The following is a 15,253-nucleotide window of genomic DNA, read 5'->3' on the forward strand; positions in this document are numbered from 1 at the left end:
GCCTACCCATCATTTCCTGACCCAGGAGCTGTTATGTTGCATATGTGGTGCAGTGCCATTTGCATATCATTTCCAGTCTGTCCCTTTACGACGCCACCATATCACAGGAAGCGAAGCCTCACCAATCTTGACCTGGTTCTCTCTATCCTTTCACCCAAATATGCAACCACTCGTTCTGAATAAAAACTCATCAGCTGGCCTCCACCTTGGAGGAGGTAACTAACGACCAGCTGATTGCCAAAACTGTTGTCATCCCCAATGTGACCCTGCAAAACTGGATGATCCAGGATTATCTGCTGTTCGAGAAAGTGGGCGCATGCACCTTCATCGTTTCCGATTGCTGCACTTACATACCTAACCCCAGTGAGGACATCAGTAACCCAGCCTGGCATATCCAATGCGCTACCGCAGTACTGCTCAACCAAAAACCAAAATGGGACCTATGGAACTGGGCAAGAACTGTGGCAGTTTTCCTGAGGCATAGCCTTGCTACAGGGATTCATATTCGTCATTACAATCATCGTCGATATCGCACTTCTTGCATGGCTCTTAAAATGTGTTTAACTCGCCAGCGTTTGTGCTTCAATGTGCTACCCCCGTCCCCTTACCATGCATCAATGAAGGCCCACTCGAGCAATAACTTTGCAACCGACACGGAATAGGCAGCTTTGGAGTCGGACTCCAAATACTACCCAACTGATGCTGGCACGACCGCGTCAGATAACCCCCTGGTTCTTGCGACACACCCCCTTCACCTCAAAACCAGTTCTCAGACAAAAACAAAAAAAGGAAGAATTGTCGGAGAAAAAATAATTCTGCCTGCTCACGACTTGTTTGCAGAAGCCATTTCGATTATTAACTAAACACAACATACGCAAAATCCCTCAACTTGACCACAATCAGCTCAGTAACAAAACAGCAAAAGAAGCCATTTTCTAAACAGCTTCCACACTCAATGAATACACTCCTTATATGATCTGACAACAGTATTCCTAGCTCACAATAGCATCATCTCTTTCGAAGTGATGCAAAGACATCCCCAGTCTCCTCAAGTACTGAACCACACAAAGCCGACCTAGACTGAGTGACACCTGATTCGGCTGAAGAACCAACCTGCATAAGCATTGAAACGAGGATACTGGATATGAGCACCTGCACAAGACGAAGAACGGACATCCCTGTTACAATTACATTCTTTTTTCCATTCAATATAATTTAATTCATATTGTCTGACTGGAACACGGATGTAACACTATGCACATCATTTGTATCTACAAGACGGGATAGACAATCCTGGAATTATCTGTGCAGTGTGTCCAGTGTGTTCCGAGCAATTTCTCTTGCCCATGATATCGTCAGAAATAAACCAGTATTCGCCTATTTCACAGATCTGTGTGTGACTTCTTTTTGTCATTGACGGTTCTCCACCAGTATTGCTTTGCCATACTTAAAATACTCCGTTTACCAGTTTTTCTGTTCAGTGCCAATCAATAGATGAAATTACATATTCGCATTTATCTGAACTGAATCTCATCGGGACATTCCCAATCTACAGTCGGGCCAGCTTAACCTTTTTCCAGGAGGGTTTCTGCTTAGACTCTGTTCAATTAAGCCTTATTGTCCTCAACAACCCCATTGCATTTATTCAGTAACTGTGCTGGTGTCAAAAAACACAGACTCTTCAAATTTTCTGTGCATTTGTCTACAACGTGGTTTGACAATAGATTTCATAGCAGACAAGACAAAGACAAATACGTTCCTTTGGAGCAAACAAGCTCTGAAAATGATTGCTGGCAGCCTTTATTATATTGTTGGACATCAGCAGTACATGCAGATTATTGTCTTCTACAAGCTGGAGAATGTATTCATTCTATCAGTTACAGTGGCTATATGTATCAATCAGACAATGCCATTGGTTTTATATGAAGCGATAGAAATGTGCAAAAATCGTTATTATTTCACTTTTTAAATTTGCAGCAGACAATTAAAGCAATGTCCTTGAATGAGTCAGCATTCACAGAAATAGTCCGGTTTTTCATTCAGCTGGGATTGATGAAGCTCTGTCTTATCAGTTGGCTCGTTACACGACAGGGTACCGCACAAAACTGGCAATTTCACAGTGATTCCCTCTATCCTTAGCAATTTTGATGTACCCGTCTTCACCCCAGTCTGTTCCCCAGCTGGAAAATAAGAAAATCCATTGGTGTTGGAATCAAAACGCTAATAAAAGAGACATGTTTGGAGAAGCATCCTTTTTAACTCTGGTATACAATTGGAATTATTTTAGGGACTGAATTCTGGAATTACTGAGCTAGATAATGAGTTGTGAAGAATAAGTTGCATCAGGCTGGAAAGAGTCAATTGTTTTCTTTTACATCAATTGCTGATCTGTACAGTACGTATGGACTCACTACAACATTTAAAATGGCATGAGGTGAGATCATTATCAGGGATAGAACTGCAACTGGAGTAGATATGAAGGGGAAAGTGAATGGGGACGAGTGAGAGCAGTATATGTGGCCTCCTGGAGATTTCCTTCTTGCCGTATGGAGGAGGAGATTTTCTCAGAGTTTTTTTACCATCATCGTTCTGAGATTTCCTGCTACAGGAAAAAGTCTGTGCAGAGCATGAGTTGATTTGGGCACAGGTTACCCAGTGTCTCCTGAACTGCAACGATCCTCGGCCTTAAAATCTGTTCCATATCCGGTTACCCTGCCCAAATCACATTTCCAGCTTTCCAAACTATTCCAGCACCCATTACACTGTAATACTATCTACCTTATTAAACAACAATGTCTATGTTTTTATAAGCCACCCACATATTTTTTCCTCTGGGAAATCATGTAGAAATGTGTGTATGTGTCAGTGTGTGTGTGTCTGTGTCTGTGTGTGTGTGTGTGTCTGTGTGTGTATATTCACCCGAACCACAGGACTTATTTCATCAAACATTTTGTACCCAATCTGGCCCTGAAGATGTGACTGCTTCTTCCAAGCCTGACTGCCGTGATTGTAATAACGGCAGCCAGCGACGTCTCATGGAATAAATCGCTGAAAGGAGACAGTCGGTGGTAGTTGATGGAAAATATTCATTCTCGAGTTCAGTTACTAATGAAGTACTACAAGGATCAGTTTTGGATCCACTTTTTTTTAGTCGATTTTTATATAAATGAACTGAATGAGAGCACAGAAGGATGGTGGATTAATATGCGGATGACATTAAGTTCGTTAGCGTTGTGGACAGTTACTAAGGATGTATGGATTGCAGAGATAAGTAGATAAGCTGAAGAGCTATGACGAAAGGTGGCGAATGCATTTTAACGCGGAAAAGTGTGAGGTGATTCGGTTTGGAAGGAATCCAATGTAATGGGCGAATAGTCAGATTCGTGCTTGTGTAGATGAGCACAGAGATCTCGATGTCGCGGTACATCGATGTTTGAATGTTGCCTCCCAGGTTGATAAGGTTATTGAGATGGCAGATGGTGTGTTAGCTTTGATAGATAGGGGGATTCAGTTTCGGAAATAGGAGATCATGCTTCAAGCCAGACTAAACTCTGTTGCAACCACATTCTGGGTAATGTGTACAGTTCTGGTCACCATATTACAGGAAGAATGTGAATGCTTTGGAACGGGTTCAGATGAGATTTACTGGGAAATCGCCAGTTATGGAGGGAGATATTAAAAGAAAAAGCTGAGGGAGTTAAGGCAGTTTTCATTAGGAAAAAGTTTGAGAGGTGAATTAATTGAGACACATAAGTTAATTAAAATATTTGATAGGTTGGATAGTGAGAGGCTTTTTTCCTTGAATGGCGATGGCTGGCAGGAGGGCTTTAAAATCAACACTGATAGATATTGGACAGATGTCAGTGGTAGCTTCTTTCGTCAGATTGTTGTCGGGGCTTGGAACTCTGCCTGCAACAGTAGAGGTATTGCCACATTTCAGAGTATTTAAATGGTCATTGGTCAGGCATATGGACGAGAATGGAATAGTGTTTGTTACATGGGCTTCAGATTGGTTCCACAGGTCGGCGCAACATCGAGTGTTAAAAGGCATGTACTGGTCTGTAAAGTTCTATGTTCTACGTTCCAGAATTGGGGCTGTTAATCTGATACCATCAGTGCCCTAGTGACAAGTGATTTGAGCTTTGTCCTTGTTTCCCTGTGAACAGGTTGTACAGTTGGGTTTGGGATCTGACTTTGCCGCCCATTTCCCCAGTAACTTGTTTTTTTGTTGTGTATAGCTGTTAATTTTAACCGTATGTTTGTAATTTGTACTGGTAAGTTTAAAAAATGGTTGTGATTCAGGGATAATGACACTCTGATTCCTGCCTCTGTATGAAGCAATCCTTCACACAAGAACCGTACACTTGTAAGTGCAGCGTTACTTGGTGATGGGATACCTGCCTCAGATGTTTTTTTAGATATCATCTCAGACAGCACAACCATTAAGCATTCACTTCCAGATAAACACAGTGTCACGTGCTCGCTGAATAGATACACAGTTTGCAGCACAGAGACAGGAAATTCATTCCATGTCACTGTCCCTTCTCCGTCTGTGATCAGGTGTTTGGTATTTCATAGAGTACGGACCTGTTTTTAACCAGCCAATAGTTCATTCCATCCTCAATTCCAAAACCAACCACCAGCACTTCATCGGTTACATATCCATTGCAATTTTCATCATAGTAAACTCCTGTAAGGAGACACATATTAAATGGTTTATCTGTGAAATATTCAATTCGTGTTAATTTAGCTTTGATTAATGAACACTGACATGTCTGTTTTTACTAACTGTCTTCAAATTGATCGTCCTCACTCCGCACCATTACATCCGTTGACTTTAATCAATGTTTCCCAATGTCATCGCCTCTGCCATTCTCACTTCCTCTCGGCACATCCTTCAGAGTCATAGAGTTTTATAGCGTAAAAATGCTTCGATCCTTCGATCGAAATCGTCCATGCTGAGCACATAACCTCAACCAAGCTAGTCCTATTTTCCAGCACTTGGCCAATATCCCTGTTAACCATTTCTGTTCAAGTACCCATCCAGATGCCTTTTCTATTGTTGTATTTGTATCACTCTCCACCACTTCCTCTGGTATTTCATTCCAGACACGTACCATGTTCTGTGTGAAAACATTGCTCCTCAGATAACTTTTAAATCTTTCCCTTCTCACCTTAAACGTACGGTCTCTAGTTTTGGACTCTCCTTCTCTTTATTCGTCCCATACCCATTATTGTTTATGAACCTCCACAAGCTCACCATTCAGTCTCTGTCGTACCAGCGAACAAGGCTGCAGCCTTTTCAGCCTCGGGCGAAAGTGAAGACTGCAGATGCTGGAGATCAGAGTCCAGATTAGACTTATGCTGGAAATTAACAACAGGTCATGCAGCATCTGAGGAGCAGGAAAATCGACTTCATCAGGAAGGGCTTTTGCCCGAAACTCGATTTTCCTCTTAATCCAGATACAGTGAGTGTAGCGTCTTCAGGTTACAATTTTAAAAAAAAGTTGACATGTGCAGTCACTCAGCAGCACATCAGGACAGTTACACCTCACTATCAGTTCTCCTAGCTATAGCACAACATTTTGAGCTATTTGCATCACTCCGAATGGGAGCAGGTCCATTTCTCATTACCACTCCTGAGCTCAGTTTGTAGCATGGTCTAACTTTTACTCGATGATATCTGACAGTACTGGACGGCATGTAACACGGGGGGAGACTGGGCAGAAACAATGGCAAGGGTCATGGTCCATGGTAAACATTGCAGTAATATTAATGCCAAAATAGTGACAGTAAATGTGTCTGTAGATGTATGATTTCTAATACAGTTTCTTGAACAGTCGATAATCTGATTCAAAGACATCATCCAGTGCTTTGTGACTTACCTCCTTTATAATGTTGAAAGGATTTCAGACTTGCATTAATCACAACAGACATCGGTCCTATCTCTCTCACAGCTTGTTCCAATGCTGCCTCGCCTCCCCAAACCCATTTGTCGTCAGTGATTTTAGCAGCAATTTTATCTGGCTGAAATCTGCAGTAGTCTCTATCCTAAATTTTAAATAAAATGTTCAAAAGGAATACTCATTAAGATCATAATAAAGCTATTTTTTTCTTTGCTTGACATTTTTCTGGATTCCGACTTTGGAAGCCAATTTATTTTCCCAAACCTGTGCGATATTTGTTCACTATTTGTTGAGAAAAAGGTATATTTTGCGTGACTTAGCACGAAAACAAACCGTTTGTTCCAACTCGTCCACACCAGTCACAGATCCTGACGTATTGTAGTCCCATTTGCGACCACTTGGTCCTGAACACTTCAAATCCATAGACCCATTTCCGAACCTTTTTAATTTTGTAATTGTACCAGCCTCCGCCACTCCTTCAGGCAGGTCATTCCATACATACATGATCTCGACGCGAAAAGTTACAACTCAGATCATTTTTAGGGTTTTCTTGTGTCAAACCTAATATTTATTGCTCAATGTATTCGAAACATTCTTCACTTAGACCAAGCAATGGTATTACAAATGACTTGAAATGTGAGAAAATAAAAAAAAACGTACTTTGCCTTGACAACTCAATAACCCAATCAGGCTCACCATCTAGTTAGCTCATACCGAAACTACATTAGAACGAGTTGAGCTTCTTCACAGTTTTCGGTCGACTCATCTGAAACTTGTGATCATACATTAGTGAATTAAATTATTCACAAACAGATAACCGTTTCCCAAACCGTCGATAATTACATCATTAGAGTCATTGGATTATAACTAATTAGTATTAGTCTCAGTACCTATTCAAATATTTCCACATTCATCTTAAGGCTCTGCTCTCTAGGTTTGGACTCCGATCCCATGGCTAAAACATTCTGCTCTTTACCCGATCCATGTATTGCATGATTTTAAAAACCTTGATAATGTCACCCCTCAGGCTCTGTTCCTCCGCTTGGAGAAAAGCCCCCAGACTATTCAGTCTCTCCCGATAATTAAAACCCAATCCCAGCAACATCCTTGTCAATATTTTCTGCACCCTGTGAAAGTTAACAACATCCTCCCCTTAACAGAGCAACCAAACTAGTGTACAGTTTTACAAAAGTGGCCTCACCAATGTCCTGTACAGCTGCAATATGACGTCCCAACATCTGTACCAATGTTTCGAACAATAAAGGTAAGTGTGACAAATGCCTCCTTCACCATCCTATCTATCCTCGGGTCCACTTCCAAGGAATTATACACCTGCACCCCTCGGCTTTTCTGTAATTTCTTGCATGTTGGAAATGATGGAGTATATTGATTGTCTAAAGTATGGCCTCGATACCCGTGTTTAAACGAAAATTGGAAAATTATAAATGTGGTGACTTTGCTACACTCTGATGGAGTGAAAATCCTGGTGAATAATTTTCAATTACTTCTCTCCAATGTTGCAGTTGCTTCAGTTTCAGGACACAGGGCAGAACATGATGCCAACTCTGGGGTGAGATTGAGACTGGGAGTGATATCGAAATGGGTGGGTGCGTGTAGCAGGAGGAATTGCCACATACACCGAGATTTAATTCCAAAATGGATTAAAATGTAGTTGTGGCAGACTGTGTCAGCGTTCATTCAAACTTGGCTTGGAGAAGGTGTGATGAGCTGCCTTCCAGAACATTTGCAGAAATTATGATCGGTACTATTCTGTTCGAGAGGGAGTTCAAGGCTTTTGACCCAATGTCGGTGGCGGAATGACAATAAATTTCTGAGCCAGGATGGTGAGTGATTTGAGGGGATGTTGCAGGGAGTGGTGTTAACTGTATCTACCACGGTCCTTGGCGGAAGTGGCCTTCGGTTTGGAAGGTTCTGTCTACAGTCCATCGGTCAACTTCACAGCTGTAGCTCGTAGATTGTATATATTGCTATCACGTTGTGATGATGTTGGAGGGAAATAATATTTGTGCATTTGATGACAGACAAATGGAGTGAATGTCTTGGATGGTGTCAAACCTACTCAGAGTCAAAACATAGAACACTGAACAGTGCAGCACAATGCAGGCCCTTCGGACCCCAATGTTGTGCCAAACATTTATCTTAATCTAAGATCAAACCATATACAAACCTCTGAAATTGCTGCCGTGCATGTGCTTGACCAGCAGTCGCTTAAATATTTTAATACCTCTAACTTTACTATCAAAGCTAGCAGTGCAGTCCACGCATCAAAAGCTCTTTGCGGAAATAACCTATCTCTGATATCTTCCCTTTACTTCCTCCAGTGACCATAAAAGTATGACCTCTCCTGACAGCCGTTTTCCTGGGTAAACGTCTCTGGTTACCTTCCACTTCTTTATCCAAGCCATTTATAAAAAAACAACAATCCTTAATCAAAAATCTTTATCCAAACAATCCAAATTCCTATATCTGCGAATATTTTTCAGTACCTTGCTGACCACAGACGTAAACCTGCAGAGACAATAATTTGCAGGTATTTTTCCCTATTTACTTCCCTGAAGAGAAGTACAATATATGCCTCCCTCCAAACATGAAGAACTACTATGGAGAGGTTGGATTCAAGGATCGTTGCCAGAGGTGCAGCAATCTCAATCCTCACTTCTCGTAGGAAATGTGGATATATCTGATCCGGCCCTCGAGATTGAATCATACTCATGCTTTCCAGAATTTCCACCATATCCACATGCTTAATATGAATCTGCTCAAGCCCATTAAGCTCTTCCCCAGTATTCTCTCTAACGTCAAGCCCCCTCTCTCTCATGAATACAATTGCAAAAAAACTCATTTTGCTCCTTCTCTATCTCGCCACGCTCAGTGCTTAAGTTCCCTCCACTGGCTTGGATCCAGCTTACGCTCTCTCAGATCATTCTCTTATTCCTAATGTACGTGTGCAAAGCATTTGGATTTTTCCAAATCCTTCCCGCCAAGGCTTCTTCATGCCCACAACCAGCTTTCCTCAGTCTATTTTTGAGTTTGTTCCTTCCGACCCTGTAATCTTCAAAATTTGCGCCAGATCCCGCTCTTCTGCTCTTGTTATCCAGGGCTCCTTTCCTTTACAATTCCACACCGGTCTCATATGGACAAAGTTATTCAACACAGCAAAAAAATGCTCCACATTTCGGTTGTGCATTTCCGTAAAGCAATTATTCCTAATTTACACTCCATAGGTCCTGTCTAAGAGCAGTAAATCATCCCGACCCCAGATTAAATTCCCTCTCATACAGTCAGTTTCAATTCCTCCCCATGTCGACCGCAAATTTGAGGCATTTATGCTCTCTGTCACCAAAATGCTCTGCCACCGACATATCTGACACCTGGCCTGGCGAATTGTCTCGCACCAAATCCAATATGGCCTCCTCCAGTCGGCATATCTAATTATAGCTTCAGGAATACTTCCTGTAAATACCTAACAAAATCATCTCCATCCAGATAATCTGCACCACGGATGTTCCAATTAATATTGGGGAATTTCAAATCACCCTTATCAGCAATTTTGTTATATCTGCACATTTACAAGATCTACTGTCCAATCTGTCCAATATCTATAGCAGACAACCAATAAAATAGCTGTTTCTTCCTTTGTTGTCGGAGCTGCAGTCATCCAGGGAAGTGGAAGTATTCCACCATATCCTTGCCTTTTGTTTAGTTGATGGAAAGTCTTCAGAGATGTTGATCGTGTGCGATTCAGTCATGGTTAAATTCTCTCCCATGTTGGATTATGTCATTGTCCGGCACTTGTCTGGTGAGAATGTTATTTGTCATTTATCTTCGCAAGTGGAGATATTGTCCACACCTTGCCGCATTGGACACAGATTTCTTCAAAATGTGATAAATTCAAATTGTGCTGACAATCGTGTAGATAATCCCCCTGCGTACCTTTTGGATAGAAGGTCAGTGACGAAGCAGCTGAAAATGGCTGTACCAGGAAGGCTACACTGAGGAACTCCGATCGACATGTGCTGAGCAGAAAGACATCAAGTAACTGAAAACACCTTCCAGTTTGTTCGATATAATTACAACTAAAGGAACTTTTCCTTCCAATTCCCATTCACTCCAGATTTTCTTGGGTTTCTTGATGTCACGTCATGCCTTGATGGAAAGGGGTGTCATTCTCACTTTAACTCTTGAGATCATGTCGTTTCCCCAACTGTGGAGTGTAAATTAGGGACTAAAGGAGTAATGAATCACAAGCCGAGTATTCGTGCTGGAGTCCAAACTGAGGCTGCCAAATTGGCAATTTATAATACTGAGCAGTTCTGATCCCAATGCCAATATAATTCATTCAGGGGTGAGTGAGGTGCTCCACATGAGAGGACAACGACATGCAAATGTGTTCAACATTGCTTGTAGATTTAGGGGTCGGGAAATATCAAGTACCAGTTGAGGAAGGGTACACCTGCTGATATATGACCTTACTGCAGCACACCCCACCCCAGCCAAACACACCCCTACACAAAGCTGTGTTGTGATCGTCACCTCCCCCCCTCTCACTCAATCACTTACTGTTGGTCTGTTCCCCAAGATCAATACCAGCCCTCAGGTTGTTGTTGTACTGAATGTTACTGCCTTCCTGTTGAGCAGGGCCACTGGCCTCTGGGCTGGTAATGACCACTCCGTGGCCCTGTCATTTGTGCAAAGCACTTCTGTTGTCCAGCTCAGTGCCCGAGTGACAATACGTCCACTGGGGCTTCATGAAAAGAGGAGACTCTGATAATGTTGACTCGCCAGCCAGTGAGTGAGAGGCCATCACCTCCATAAAACATAGCCAGAGAATAGGTTTAGTATAGACTGATGCCCAGTCAGCAGATCATGTACGCCTGTCACATGAAGAGAGTGTTTCTTTCATTCAGTTGTTTATTTGGCCACTGAAACGCTGCATTTTGGAGAGCAGAGTGGATGGGCAGACAATGAACTTGAAGTCTGTGTGGCCTCAGATTACCACAGGAACAAGTAAACAGTGTTGTCACAAACCCAAAACAAAAGCAACAGCTGTCCTGGATAATAACGCACAAGTCATCTACAATAAGACCAGGCATGAGAGTGTGGAAGAGCTGGGGTAAGGATTTGAACAATGAACTGAAGAACAGGGTGAAACTGTGTAACATTGAGACAAAGAGCTGGGATTTGCAAGCAAGAGGCTGATCCCAATCAAATCCAATACTCGGAGCATTTGTTACGCGTAGAAAGACAACAACGGCTTCTGGAGGAACAGCATCAACCGTAAAGCAACTCACTCAAAAAAAGTCTCCTGAGTATAGATTCAAGCCAAGTTTCTTATTTACACCACAATATGCCAAATGTCTACCCAGCAAGTTGCACAGTAAATGACATTCCTAAAGAGTAAACACCTCTGTTAACAAAGGACCATATTTACACACAGACCTACCAACGACATGAGCACATAATTCGAAGATTTCTCATCAAACGTTTATAACTTCTTATAGCTCATACTCCAAACGTAAGTTGTTCCTTTTCATGTAAAATTGCAGCTTATATTAGAGTGACCGACCAGCCCGATGTGGCATATGGGAGAAGCACACAGATTAAAATAGTTACCTTTATTCCTGACTCTTCAGATCTGTCCTTCGCTGTGTTAGTATGTTAACTGTTATAGTGGATGGTGCACATACCCGTCTGAAGGACAAAACATGCTGAATGTTCCGTTGATTCAGCTGACCGTCACATCCACATGCTAACTCACAGTATCATAGAATCCCCAGAGTGTAGAAAGTGCCCATTCGGCCCTACCTTATCCCTGTAACCCTGCGTCTCCCATGGCTTACACACGTAACCTATAATTCCGGGCGCACTATGGTTAGCTTAATATAGACAATCTCCCTAACCTCCACATCTTTGACCTGTGGGAATGGTGAGCATTCATTCACAGAAATGGAAGTAGTCTTAACTTCTCAGACACATTGTCTGAGGGTACGAGGTGTTGTGTCAAGATGTAGGAGAGCATTCCAAGATAAGTTTGAGATGACTGGGACTGCTGAAAGATTAAATTCTCTCAGCCTCCTTAACGCTGCTTGTACAGTGACACTTTCAGAAACCTGAGAGCAGACGCTCAGGGAAGGATTGACACAGATCCAGGATGGCAGCTCCCATTTGAAAAGCGTTGCGTTCCACTGTCGAACGCTATGGATGTTGGAAGAAGTCCGTGCTTCTGAAAAGCACCTAAGGGTTTTCATTTGAGTTATTTACTGTTACGTGCATATTCTTTGCATATACAGTGAAATGTGTTGTCTCGTGTTGCCACGCTGCAGCACCATCTCAAAAACCATTTAATATCACAACATACAGTATAAAGGAGAAAGAAATGGAGAAATAAAGAAAACGTCCAACTTCATAGTCCTTGCTAAGTACTCCATCATGGACATGCTGGTCAGGCATATGTCCCCTTCTCTATCACCGTCAGAATGAAAGTCGCCCAATCTTTGGCAGCATCTTGACTCAGCTGATGCCTTGGTCAAAAGGAGGACTTGATGGATCTCAGCAACGTAGCTGGCACTGATGATGCTCTGCATGACATTGGTCCAAACACGATTCTGTTGTTACCACGAGCTGCTTTCGACATCGCTCACTCATGCAGTCACTGCAGTTGCTGCCGGATCTTGTACTGGGCCTAATCTCCATTGCTGCCTCCATGAATCTGTGATGGCGACCTGCACTGACAGTTACCCAAACTCACCTTCTCCCCATCTCCATGAATCTGTGCTTGATACAGATCATGACAGGAATCCGAAAACACCTTTCCCCTCTCTCCACGAATCTTCGCTGGATAGCGACACCGACAGAACCCAAACTAATCTTCACTCTGCCTCAATTAATCTATGATGGATGCAGTAATGACAGGAAACCAAACTCACCTTTTCTGCCTCCATGAATCTGAGCTGGATACATATACTGATAGGAAACAAAACTCACCTCCGCTCTGCCTCCAAGATCCTCTGCTGGATACAGACACTGACAGAAAACTAACCCACTTGCACCCTACCTCCATGAATCTGTGCTGGATACAGATGCTGCCAAAATCCCAGACTCACCTGCACACCTAATTTTGTGAATCTATGATAGATACAGACATTGCCATGAACAAAACAGAGCTCATCTGTTGCCTGCACGAAACTGTACTAGATCTGGACACTGCCAGGGACCTAGACTCATCACCGCCTGAGCAGCCATGAATTGGCTCCAGGACAGGAGCCATCAGGAACCCAAACTCTCTCGGCTCTCTCAGTTGTGAGTCCATGCTGCTCGACACACTCACAGATTTCGTTGCTCTTCACCAAGAGGTAATTAAAATAAACTCCAAGAAAACTTACAAGTGAACGTAGAAAGGACCGAAGAAATAAAATAAAACGAAATGAGAATGAACCCCGACTCCACCACAATCTTACTAGAAGTCTTGGGGATTTACCTTTCCTGTGTAAAGGTAAGTTTCAGCAGAGTTGATGCCTTGAAGTTCAATCACTTCATCAAAGGCATGCGATGCGGATCCACCATAACATCCAGAACCCCAATCGTAACAATCAATCAGATTCTGTTCACTGAGAGAAACCAGGTTTCCATGCTTTTTTGCCCACTGTCCTTCTATGCTACCAGTTGCACTGAAAGCCCAGTCAGAATGACATTGACCCTAGTGTTGACAGAAATATAACCACATTAAATCATATTGATCTATAAACGATAGCCAGTTTGCATCTACATTCATTTGGAACACAGTCTCACACTAATGCTCTTAGTCTAAATGTTTGTTCAGGTTTCCCAGAATTACACAAATCTGTGAATTTCGGTGTGCCTGGGTTCAGATTTGATTTGATTTATGTATTGTCACGTGTCGCGAACAACAGTGAAAAACTTTGTTTAGGAGCAATAGAGGCACATGATAGAATTCGAGGATGAAGAAATCAAAAAAGACTTGGACAAATGGTACATTGCAGAGAGTGGGCACAAGGCAAATTCAATGTCAGCAAGATCAGTATGATTTGAGCAAGGCCGTCTCATAACCGTCTAATAACAGCTGGGGCAAAGCTGTTCCTGCACCTGCTGGTGGATGTGTTCAAGCTTCAGTATCTTCTACCTGACGGAATGCATGTAAGGTGAGGTAGGTCCTTGTTGAGGTTGCCTGCCGTTTCGTTGCAGCGAGATGTGTAAGTGGAGTTCATAGATAGAGTATTCGATTCCATAATGGCCTGGGCTGCACACACATCCTTCAGTAGATTGTTATGATCCTGAGCTTCGCAGTTGCCATACCTGGCCTTCCGGACCCAGACACCTACCTGACGGAATGCATGTAAGGTGAGGTAGGTCCTTGTTGAGGTTGCCTGCCGTTTCGTTGCAGCGAGATGTGTAAGTGGAGTTCATAGATAGAGTATTCGATTCCATAATGGCCTGGGCTGCACACACATCCTTCAGTAGATTGTTATGATCCTGAGCTTCGCAGTTGCCATACCTGGCCTTCCGGACCCAGACACTATGCGCTCAAAGGTGCAACTGTCGAAGTTAGTAAGGGTCCTTGTGCACATGCCAAAATTCCTGAGCTCACTGAGGGAAAAGAGGCGTTGTTGTATACTTTGGAACGGCACAAACACATGGTATTTACCGGAAAGTTTGTCCATTATGGGCAGTCTAGGAAATTTGACATTTTCCATTCTCTCAACCTCATTCCCATTGATGTAGATGGAAGCGTGCCGTTCTACTTTCCGTCTGAAGTCAATTATGTGTTCTTTAATTTTCCCGAAATTGAGAGAGAGAGAAGCTACTCCCATTGCACCACGTCAATGATCCCTCTATCACCCTTCTGTCTTATCATTCATCGTTGTCAAATTTCCTTTATTTTACAGTGCTGTCGTCAATTCTATGTATAGATGATCTCCCTTCTGAATTCGTGGGTGTAAAGGGAGTACAGTAAATGGTTGAGCACTGATTATTGTGGGACGCAAGTGGTGAAGGTTATACGGGAGAAGGTGCAGTTGCCTATCTTCAATGATTGGTATCTGTGGGTCAGACAGCAGCGGATCCAGTTGCAGAGGGTAGAAAAATGACCAATGTCACAGGGTTTTGAGTTCAATGTGGAGACGACAAGAGTGTTGAAAGCAGAGGGGTAGTCAATGAGCAGGAGTCTGACAAAAGTGTACTTGTCCAGATGTTCAAAGGGTGCAGGGCGAGAGGCTTTTCACCCACACTGTGGACCTGTTACTTTAATAGCAAATTTTAAATGGCCGAGGCAGGCTGGGAGAATGGAGTTGATGTGGACCCTCACCAGC

At 42.8% G+C, this 15,253-nt stretch overlaps 1 protein-coding gene across 1 annotated transcript in view; it reads right to left on the minus strand.

Moving 5' to 3' along the window:
* Positions 1 to 1,784: 1,784 nt before the first annotated feature.
* The window catches only part of LOC122547102 (procathepsin L-like), a gene marked incomplete at its 5' end in the record, with an annotated part of 17,231 nt that continues 3,762 nt past the window's right edge, over positions 1,785 to 15,253 (minus strand). The window contains 4 exons of the mRNA XM_043685679.1: positions 1,785 to 2,180; positions 4,588 to 4,690; positions 5,886 to 6,051; positions 13,405 to 13,623. Coding sequence (XP_043541614.1) covers positions 2,081 to 2,180; positions 4,588 to 4,690; positions 5,886 to 6,051; positions 13,405 to 13,623 — 588 coding nt within the window. The remainder of the gene's footprint in view (positions 2,181 to 4,587; positions 4,691 to 5,885; positions 6,052 to 13,404; positions 13,624 to 15,253) is intronic.

Source organism: Chiloscyllium plagiosum, unplaced genomic scaffold (assembly GCF_004010195.1).
Source record: "Chiloscyllium plagiosum isolate BGI_BamShark_2017 unplaced genomic scaffold, ASM401019v2 scaf_8716, whole genome shotgun sequence".
Lineage (NCBI taxonomy): Eukaryota > Metazoa > Chordata > Chondrichthyes > Orectolobiformes > Hemiscylliidae > Chiloscyllium > Chiloscyllium plagiosum.